This window comes from Malaya genurostris, chromosome 2, assembly GCF_030247185.1.
Source record: "Malaya genurostris strain Urasoe2022 chromosome 2, Malgen_1.1, whole genome shotgun sequence".
Lineage (NCBI taxonomy): Eukaryota > Metazoa > Arthropoda > Insecta > Diptera > Culicidae > Malaya > Malaya genurostris.
The window spans coordinates 28,453,198-28,463,994 of NC_080571.1; the positions used below are offsets into that span (position 1 = coordinate 28,453,198).

The 10,797-nt window shown below is 35.0% G+C and overlaps 1 protein-coding gene across 1 annotated transcript in view; it reads right to left on the minus strand.

The window, feature by feature from the left end:
- LOC131430351 (chromatin assembly factor 1 subunit A) overlaps positions 1–9,895 on the minus strand; it is a 53,196-nt gene extending 43,301 nt beyond the window's left edge. The window contains exon 1 of the mRNA XM_058595255.1: positions 9,429–9,895. Within this exon, the coding sequence (XP_058451238.1) occupies positions 9,429–9,515 (87 nt within the window). The 5' untranslated portion in view covers positions 9,516–9,895. The remainder of the gene's footprint in view (positions 1–9,428) is intronic.
- Between the last annotated feature and the right edge of the window lie 902 nt (positions 9,896–10,797).

Consider the following 10,797-nt stretch of genomic DNA (forward strand, 5'->3'; position numbering starts at 1 on the left):
CATTGTGCTGACGGTGTCTCGTGCATTCATATCGGGAAACAATGAGACGACAGGTCCTCGATGTTGCTCTCGTGTGTCTTGTTTCGGGGAGAGTTGCTCAGCAAATGATAGGAAAAGTGAACCATTCAACTTTTATATGGATGCTCTTGTATAGATACAGACATCTCGCGTTCTGATTGGCTGGTGCTGTCATGGGTTAAATCAAACAGGTTTTTCAATAGTGTACTATTGAAAAACTTCAATATTGTTGTAATACACGTTCAAGTTGAATATTTTCGATTCTATTGGTAGTTAGATTATATAAATCCTTCTACAGATCACTGAGCTATGAGCTTTCAAAATACGAGAAAGGCAAACGCGCCATATGAATTATCCTCTTTGATACTCGTTTATACCAAACATTTCAGAAAAGTTTAATTGTGAACTATTTAAGAATGTGTCACACAACTGAAAGTTTTATCATAAAATTGTGATCATATTTCCGATGGCATGTAGCAAGAATTATGTTGATTCGTTAGATATAACAGGAGATATTCACGATCAAAAACTTATCACTCTCTCAGAGGGTAAATTTTGAAAAGGCGCCCCATAGTAAAGTAAGTCGTATTCACGACAAAAAAACGCGTGATATGCACGAGAATAATCTCAAGCTGAAGGATGAAGAGGACTTTGGAAATGCGGTTCAAAGAGCACTTCGCAGAAAAAACAAAAGCCTCTAAAGAACTTGAAAAGGGTTTACCATACCTTTTTAAATCAAAAGTAGCATGTATTTATCAGAGATCGTGAACTTTCTACAAATGTCATAAAAATTTCAAGCCAATTAAGTTGAAAAATATATAACAACAATTCAATTTCTTTATTAAATCATGACCAAGGCAACAAATATTCCTGGCTTCTCAAGTCGATACAACAGTTACTACCTGTCAGTAACTATGTTACCTGTATTATTCTACTTACATTACTATCACCCTCATTCTTGATTACGTCCGTATCGGCAGTACGACGAACGGGTACTTTCGAACGAATACGAATAAGCCATTCTTATTTTCACTCGAATGAATTTGAATGCGACTCGTTTCCCACAAAATATTCAAATATCAGTAAACTTCTTCAAATAAATGCTAAACCTTGATGAAATCAGTCCAATTCTTGTGATTAACCATATGCGAAACGCTAGAATGTATGCCATTTTAGTTTCAAACGAAACGTGTATTCGAACATCATTCGTACGAACGAAATGTCCCATTCCCGTTTACGGACGAATAGACGAAATGCCGTGGTTTCGATTCGTCAGTTTAATGTTGCGAATCAACCATTCGAACACATTGAAAAAAGTTTAACCGATCTCTAACAAAATTGTTTTAGAATCTAAAGGTGATTTGTAATCATATTTCACTAATGGGCGGTCCTAACGGCTATAAAAATAGCCGCATACAGAATTTTAATGTCGATTATTTCCTTTCGGATTTGCATAATTCATTGAAAGAAACTATCAATATGTTGTAGGGATTCGTTTCTAGCATTCACAAGGACCAAATTGAGGAACTCACTGCGATATTCACCACTTTTCGGAACATTTTTCCCGGACGATTTGTTGTACAGCAGCAGATATTTTGTTCTCTTCCTTAGAACGCGTTCTGATTGGTTGGTGTTGACATGGATCAAATGAGACAGGTTTTTCAATAGTGTACTATTGAAATACTTCAATGCTTTTGCTATACACGTTTAAATTGAAAAATTTCGATTCTATTGGTAGTTAGATTATATAAATCCTTTCACAGATCACTGAGCTATGAGCTTTAAAAATACGAGAAAGGCAAACGCGCCTTATGAATTATCCTCTTTGATACTCGTTTATACCAAACATTTCAGAAAAGTTTAATTTTGAATTATTTGAGACTATGTCACAGAACTGAAAATTTTATCATAAAATTGTGATCATATTTCCGATGGCATGTCGCAAGAATTATGTTGATTCATTAGATACAACAATAGATATTCACGATCAAAAACTTATCACTCTCTCACAGGGTAAATTTTGAAAAGGCACCCCATAGTAAAGTAAGTCGTATTCACGACAAAAGTTTGTACTAGCTTGGATGTCTGTTCTCTGTGAGATATGAGATTGTATATATCATGTGAGATATGAGATTGTATATATATTGTAAGCTTTGTATGTGCATATAGAGCCGATTTGGAACGATAGAGTCACAAAAAACAGATATACAGGCTCACATATGAACTGTGTGTAAAATTTTCTCAAACTTTATGGCGAACACTTGCAGATGTCACCACGATCGACAAGAGGTGCCACCCAGATTTGGGTGCCGCTTTCACATGAGACACAATTTTTGGTGCAGCATTCACTTCATAACAGATTTTAGTTTTGATGTTGGTTAAAATGACAAGTTTGTTTTTGTTTTGTTCCGATTGAATTGTCGTATGATTTTTGTGACATGAAAAAGTTGCTTTTAACACTTAGAGAAATCGTGTGATAAGTGTTAAATTTGTTGTAGTTGGAACATTTCTATAACAGGCAGGAGAAATTTGTTATCGTTCCGGACGTAGTCGCATAGTCGAGTAGGTAGCAGGAGTGTTTTCAACGTTTGGCAAATTTGAAATTTTTACAGGATTTTGAAGTCTATCTGTTATTTGTTATAGAGTCTTAAACCTGCTTTATATATGTCCACAGACTAACAGACATGACACTATGAGTAAATTATTATAAAAAATGTTTTCGTGATGCACTAGTTCCACCTATATTTAACTGCGCGAACTATTTACTAGCGGTACACACCTTGTGTTATGTAAAAGTTTTTTTACTAGCTGGTTCCCCCTCGCTTGTCAACACCGATCAGATGCTTGCAGGGATGCCTGATTTCATCAAACTTTGTGTAATATTTGATAATTAAACTTCGCAATAAACTATGGGATTGCATTGATAATATATTTATTGTCGTGAATACGACTTACTTTACTATGGGGTGCCTTTTCAAAATTTACCCTCTGAGAGAGTGATAAGTTTTTGATCGTGAATATCTCTTGTTGTATCTAACGAATCAACATAATTTTTGCTACATGCCATCGGAAATATGATCACAATTTTATGATAAAATTTTCAGTTGTGTGACATAATCTCAAATAGTTCAAAATTAAACTTTTCTGAAATGTTTGGTATAAACGAGTATCAAAGAGGATAATTCATATGGCGCGTTTGCCTTTCTCGTATTTTGAAAGCTCATAGCTCAGTGATCTGTGGAAGGATTTATATAATCTAACTACCAATAGAATCGAAATTTTTCAACTTAAACGTGTATAGCAAGAGCATTGAAGTATTTCAATAGTACACTATTGAAAAACCTATCTCATTTGACCCATGTCAACACCAGCCAATCAGAACGCGTTCTGAGGAAGAGAAGAAAATAGCTGCTGCTGTACAACAAATCGTTCAAGAAAAATGTTTCCAAAAGTGGTGAATATCGTAGTGAGTTCCTCAATTTGGTCCTTCTGAATGCTAGAAACGAATCCCTACAGCATATTGATAGTCTCTTTCAATAAATTATGCAAATCCGAAATGAAATAATCGACATTGAAATTCTATATGCGGCTATTTTTATAGCCGTTAGGACCGCCCATTAGTGAAAAAGCTACAAACGAAATCACATAAAAGGAAATCTCTTAACAAAAATTGAATCAGTTTGGATTCTATCGCCACTGCGAGCAGATGTGTTTTGTGTCGTCTGCACAGCTAGTTTCGCTTTCGACAAGAGCGATTACGTCACAGCTGCCAGTCATTTCGATGGATGAAAAAGCAACGTTGGAGAGCATTATAAAAAATCAGCCGTTCTAATGGCTCTAAAATTTTTCTAAAGAACTATTAGGATTTGTTTTTCGCAAATCGCAGGTAATTATCCTCAGTTTAGTGCAAATCAAGAACAATTTGGTTAGATTTGTGCACTTTTCGCTGTGTGAAATTCACAGTAATCGAGATCAAGTGAAGCCTTTTTTTGCGAAAAATGTTCCGAGTTTAATATCGTAGAGAATTACGCAATTTGACCCTTCTGAATGTTGGAAATGAATCCCTACAGCATATTGATAGTTTTTTTTCAATAAATTATGCAAATCCGAAATGAAATAATCGACATTGAAATTCTATATGCGGCTATTTTTATAGCCGTTAGGACCGCCCATTAGTGAAAAAGCTACAAACGAAATCACACAAAAGGAAATCTCTTAACAAAAATTGAATCAGTTTGGATTCTATCGCCACTGCGAGCAGATGTGTTTTGTGTCGTCTGCACAGCTAGTTTCGCTTTCGACAAGAGCGATTACGTCACAGCTGCCAGTCATTTCGATGGATGAAAAAGCAACGTTGGAGAGCATTATAAAAAATCAGCCGTTCTAATGGCTCTAAAATTTTTCTAAAGAACTATTAGGATTTGTTTTTCGCAAATCGCAGGTAATTATCCTCAGTTTAGTGCAAATCAAGAACAATTTGGTTAGATTTGTGCACTTTTCGCTGTGTGAAATTCACAGTAATCGAGATCAAGTGAAGCCTTTTTTTGCGAAAAATGTTCCGAGTTTAATATCGTAGAGAATTACGCAATTTGACCCTTCTGAATGCTGGAAATGAATCCCTACAGCATATTGATAGTTTTTTTTCAATAAATTATGCAAATCCGAAATGAAATAATCGACATAAAAATTCTGTATGCGGCTATTTTTATAGCCGTTAGGACCGCCCATTAGTGAAAAAGCTACAAACGAAATCACATAAAGGAAACTCTTAACAAAAATTGAATCAGTTTGGATTCTATCGCCACTGCGAGCAGATGTGTTTTGTGTCGTCTGCACAGCTAGTTTCGCTTTCGACAAGAGCGATTACGTCACAGCTGCCAGTCATTTCGATGGATGAAAAAGCAACGTTGGAGAGCATTATAAAAAATCAGCCGTTCTAATGGCTCTAAAATTTTTCTAAAGAACTATTAGGATTTGTTTTTCGCAAACCGCAGGTAATTATCCTCAGTTTAGTGCAAATCAAGAACAATTTGGTTAGATTTGTGCACTTTTCGCTGTGTGAAATTCACAGTAATCGAGATCAAGTGAAGCTTTTTTTTGCGAAAATGTTCCGAGTTTAATATCGTAGAGAATTACGCAATTTGTCCCTTCTGAATGCTGGAAATGAATCCCTACAGCATATTGATAGTTTTTTTTTTCAATAAATTTGCAAATGCGAAATAAAATAATCGACATTAATATTCTGTATGCGACTATTTTTATAGCCGTTAGGACCGCCCATTAGTGAAAATGCTACAAACGAAATCACGTAAAAGAAAGCTCCTAACAAAAATCTAATCAGTTTGGATTCTATCGCCAATGCGAGCAGATGTATTTTGTGCCGTTTGCAAAGCTAGTTTCGCTTCCGATAAGAGTGATTACGTCACAGCTGCCAGTCATTTCGATGGATGAATAAGCATCGTTGGAAAGCATTATAAAAAATCAGCCGTTCTAATGGCTCTAAAAGTTTTCTGAAGAACTATTAGGATGTGTTGTTCGCAAATCGAAAGAAAATATCCTCAGTTTAGTGCAAATGTAGAACAGTTTGGTTAGATTCTTGCACTTTTCGCTGTGTGAAATTCACAGTAATCGAGATCAAGTGAAGCCTTCTTTGTTTTTGCGAAAAATGTGGAAAAGGGGAATGCTTGCATAATTCATACAATTGATCAACTATTTGATATTCGGAAGTGTTAAGGAACATGTCATTTGTTTTCGTATTCACGACATCCAGTTATGTCTCTGACATTACCCACCCGCCTTTTTTTTTCTCAACTGCTCTCAACTCCCAATATCACCTTAAGGTCTGAGGACAGAGGGTCACGTGTTGAGTTTTAAATCTACCACGTGGCTCGCTCAATTCCCTTTGCGCACCGTATTTCTCTTGTACTCTCTCGTATATTAGCAAACTGTACCGGGTTGCCAGCATACATTTTATTATTTTGATAAGAAGTTTTATCACATTAATCTATCGTATGGGTTAGACACTACATGGATTCCAATGAACAATGAAAAAATATTCAATTTTCACAAAGATTGAATGTCTGTGTGTTTGGCAGCCTTGTCGAGCCAATTTTATTTCTCTCTCCTTTTTCAGAATGCTATCAGGAAACCAAAGCGAAAAAATGGCGGATGCATTGAAACTGACTTTGTTTCACAGAAAAATACAAGACGCACGTGTGTGTGAGAGTGTGACAAAAATATGCATTCACTTTTCTCAGATGTTTCCCATCTCGTATTCTAATGATTCCTATAACCGTAGAAATTGTTATAAATTGGGTTCCAAAACATTTTAATAGGGGTAAGCTTCGTTATGTGCTTAGGGCACATACATTATGTTTTAGTTTTTCTTCACATTTACGATAATTGCTAACCAAACGAATCGACTAACTATCGGCTAGACTGGCCCCCGGACTCTGGTTCAGGAAGTACCGGAAAAGTGGTACAAAACTCCAAAATCGAAATTCTTATCTCGCAAACTGAGCCTGTTTTTTTTTTTCATAAATACGTTTATTTCTTAAGGCGGTTTACATAAGTTTTTCTTCGCCGTAGCATCACTTTTACATAATATTCTTACCCTAATTTAATTCTAACATAGTCACAACGTTTTGAATTTATTAAAACATATTCTCTTATAGCTTAAATATCATCTTAAGTAACTCGTCATTAATTATGAAATCTACTCGGAAATATTATTTGAACCAAACGATTACCTTCTATAAATTATAAAATAAGCTGTTTTTTTGACATTTTGTTGATAATTTCATAAACTGTTTCGAGTTTGTTTGTATCATTACATAATTTTTATTCTAATTTAGCTATTGGTTGAACTCATGGACGCAGCTGGGATCAGAGCTAAGTCTTAAAAGGGGCCTTTATTAAATTGAAACTCCAATTTTCTTTATTAAATGATAAATAAGTTTCATGTATGAAAGGTCACGACAAGCAAGAATGAAACTGAGCCTGTTAGTTAAACACTGATTTTGCAAATAACTTTTCACGATTTGGAAGCGTTGCTCTGGAGTTAACCCATTCATGATGATTTGCCAAACAATACCGAGTAGAGACGTCACTTTACACTGTCAAAACAACTTTCAGAGCTTTTTAATGTGGAACACATTTTTGTTTTCTATATAAGGGTGCCAATCAGAAACTCAAGAAAAATACACGTAGAATTTTGTCAGGTTTTGAACCATTACAGCTCAGTCAATTTTGTATTAACTATTAATACTATGTCAGCATTTGATTGGAAATTTTTCTACGTATTGATTTGAATGTTCATAGCCATGTTATTTTAATTGTATATCATTGAAATGTTGATTAACAGATAGCAGTGTCCTATTTTATCTACAAAAAATCTCCGGCATACCGGATTTCCCTGTCATAGTCGACGGTTTTGAAGGAGTAAGTGATATATCAAAGGGTAAGCATCGCTCTGATTGGTCAATTGATGCAAAAGCGAAACTGTTGGAAGCACGCGAAGCTATAAATATAAGCAAAATTATAGCTAACGTTTCAGTACTACGCGTAGCATGCTAGAGGTAGGTTGTTGCTAGACAGCAAGACAAAAAGTGCCATTGAACGATTTGAAGCTTTAACTGGTATGCTCTGATCTTGTGTCATGCAAGATCGAATCTTATAAAACCGATACACTGAAGAAGGATGCAAATAGCATTCCGAAATACGTATCTGTATTATAACGTTTGATACACTTTCGGAAAAATAGTGACTGTGAAAATAGTGACTTTGTGAGAGTGTAATGACGTGATATAACATAGTGGAATTCAACGGTACAACAACAGTACTATTAGTGACAACATTCTACTAACAGCTCAAACAGAAATTTAGTTGTAGTTGTTTTTTTTGATAATCATTTATGCTTTGTTATACTTATTTCAAGTATTCTCTATCATTATTCGTTGTTTATTTTAACTTATTTCCATGTTTTATCATCAAAGTTCATTGTGTTTCAGTTATCTCGTCAGTTTTTCTATTCGAAATTCTTCTTTGTTTTTTTCCTTTTCTTGAATTCCGTTAACATTTTGCATTTACATTCTTCGATTCTCTTCGGTCTGTTATTAGTCTCCTCTTTTACTATACTATTCCTAGTCCTTTCCCTAGCTTTGCGCGTTTTCTTGATATTAATTTATCTTTTCTGATATTGTTTCCGTTTTCCCGATTATTCTTTTCTGATTTTTCTGTTATAGCGTTCCCTTCTACTTATTTTTTCTCTTCTTTTCTTACTCTTCCTATCCGCACATTTTTTGTTTTTTTTCTGCTCACTCATTTTGGGTAGGTGAATAGAAATCTCAACCCCACACATAAAGTGAAAAAGTAGTTCTAATCCAGGATTTTTCTACAAATAATCAATTTCTTATTTTGATACTTCCCATTTTATTTTTGTTTTGCCGTCCTTCTTTTAATTCTTCTTGAACATTAAACTAAATTTTCATTCTCGTTCCCCTCTTCTATCGATACATTTAGTTTTTTGTGATTTTATTTTACTAGGGATTTTTGCTTTGCCTTTTTTTGATTTTTCAATTTATTTTGTCATCTCTGCCGTTTAGTTTTTTTATAAGTTTTATAGAATTGCCATAAAGCCACGAAACAGTTTACATAAATTTTTATTAATTACAATAAAATAAATCACAAATGTAAACATCTAGAATGGCAAAATTATAAAAAATGGGAAATGCCCAAACGATTAAACTTAACAATATTACATGACAAAAATTAAAAAGGTTTTAAAATATAAACAAACAACAATTTTGGTGAACTGCACGGAGATGAGTACGAAACGAAATACAAAAATAAGCATAAAAGATGTAAGCAAATAAACAGTAAAATAAACTAACTAAAAAGAAGTTCAATTATTATAAACAAGATACCAGAAATCAGATTAACGTAATAAAATGGTAAGGTATATAATAAAATAGTAGACGAGTGAAAAAATCATAGAAATACCAAATAGGAAAACACATCTCTGAGCAAAATAGCAAAGACAACATGAAAATTAATAAGTGAATATTAGTACTAGTATATAAAATACCTGCTTTATATCAGTAGACAAAATAACAAAATTAGTTAATCTGAAAACAGTACTCCTGAAATGCAGAAGCTTCGGTGTTTTGTCGGAACTTGCCTACGATCCTGTTGATACAGCAAGAACTAGTGCAACAAAATCCAAAACTATTCACCCAGTTAATGCCTATATTCAGGGTACTACCTGTTCGAAGAACTAATTAACACAGTCTGGCCAATTGTAAAAGCAAGACGGACAAGAAAACCATTCGTACAATCTCAGGTAGTTACGTAAACTAATAACCAATTTCCACCCAGGCATAATTTTCTTACAAAACATTCGAAATTCTTACTTGAAACGGCAGTCGGCTCTGCTTAAGCTTTTTTCCAGCCGCTGAGGGGGACAGCTTGTTGTCGCCGATTGCGACCGATTCCATCATTACGACCCAGCGCAGTCGTCGAACTATAAGGTGTCCTTTAACCGGTTCCTTTCCTGTCTGGTTTTCCCTTTTTTCCTTCAACAGCAGGCAAGTTTCGTTAGCGACTTGTTATCGTTAGGTCTTCTTTTTCTTCCCGCAAGCAGGAAGCTCCCGTTACCTAGATCGGGCACAGCTGCCTTACTTTGAGCCTGGGACCACGGATAAAAAACGTCCCAAAACACTCGCAACTATTAAAACTCACAATCACGAACAGTCACTTCCGATCACCGAAGGAACAACGAATGCACCGGTACACTTTGTTGTCGATATTTTGTCCACCTTTTCCGGATATTAGCGATTAATTTTTACCATTCACAAAACTGCGTGTTTTCACTTTGCACTGGTACCGGACTGTGGAAGGAATCCTTGTTTGACAGTCGGAAAAGAGCGCGGATTTCAAAATAAACACTCGCGGATGAACTCTCGACTGCGAGTGAACACTTTTCTGGCTGGGCCGTTACACGCGTTTCCGATTGATAACGCTTCGGAATTAGAAAGAAAATGCAGAGGGCGGGCTTGTTTTTATGAAACTACATATCAGTCTACGTTCAATTTACTCTTCCTCCGAGTTTAATTTGTTTTGCCGATATCTATTTGTATTAATCAATCAATGGAAAAAGATCGTTGCAAATCAAAACTATCTCTATGTTCTCTAAATCTCGTTTTTCTTACTCTGCCCCTTATATGTCTCGCTTTATGATTTAAAAAATCGTTCAGAATTGGAAGTTTTAATGAATGACCCAATATTCATTTATACTCAGTAACTTCTGCTAAACCATCTGACATGAATTTATTATGGGTATTAACGTTGTAATATAGTTTTGTATGGTGTTCCAATAACCTAGTGTAATACAAAAGTTTTATTTCGCGTAAAGTCACCTGGATTATTCTAAACAGCATACAAAGTTACTCTATATTCCATGGAACATACCATGTATTTTTTCCTACCAAATATAATTTTGACCACTCTTATGCATTGTTCAATGTAAATATTGCACTCGTTGCTTCTCGTGCATATTGAATTTATGAATAGTCCAGATCAATCCCACATTATCAGATCCGAATCGGCGAGAAATTTTCATTCGGAATTCCATGTGGAATTCCGAATCGATTCCACCTTCAGTGCAACATCCGATTTCGAATGAATTTCGCCTAAAACCGGTTGATTCGGAAATTTGTCGGAAATGAGTGAGAAGATGCGGACTGAATTGTCAATTCGTTTTCTTCTTCTTCTTCTTTCCAG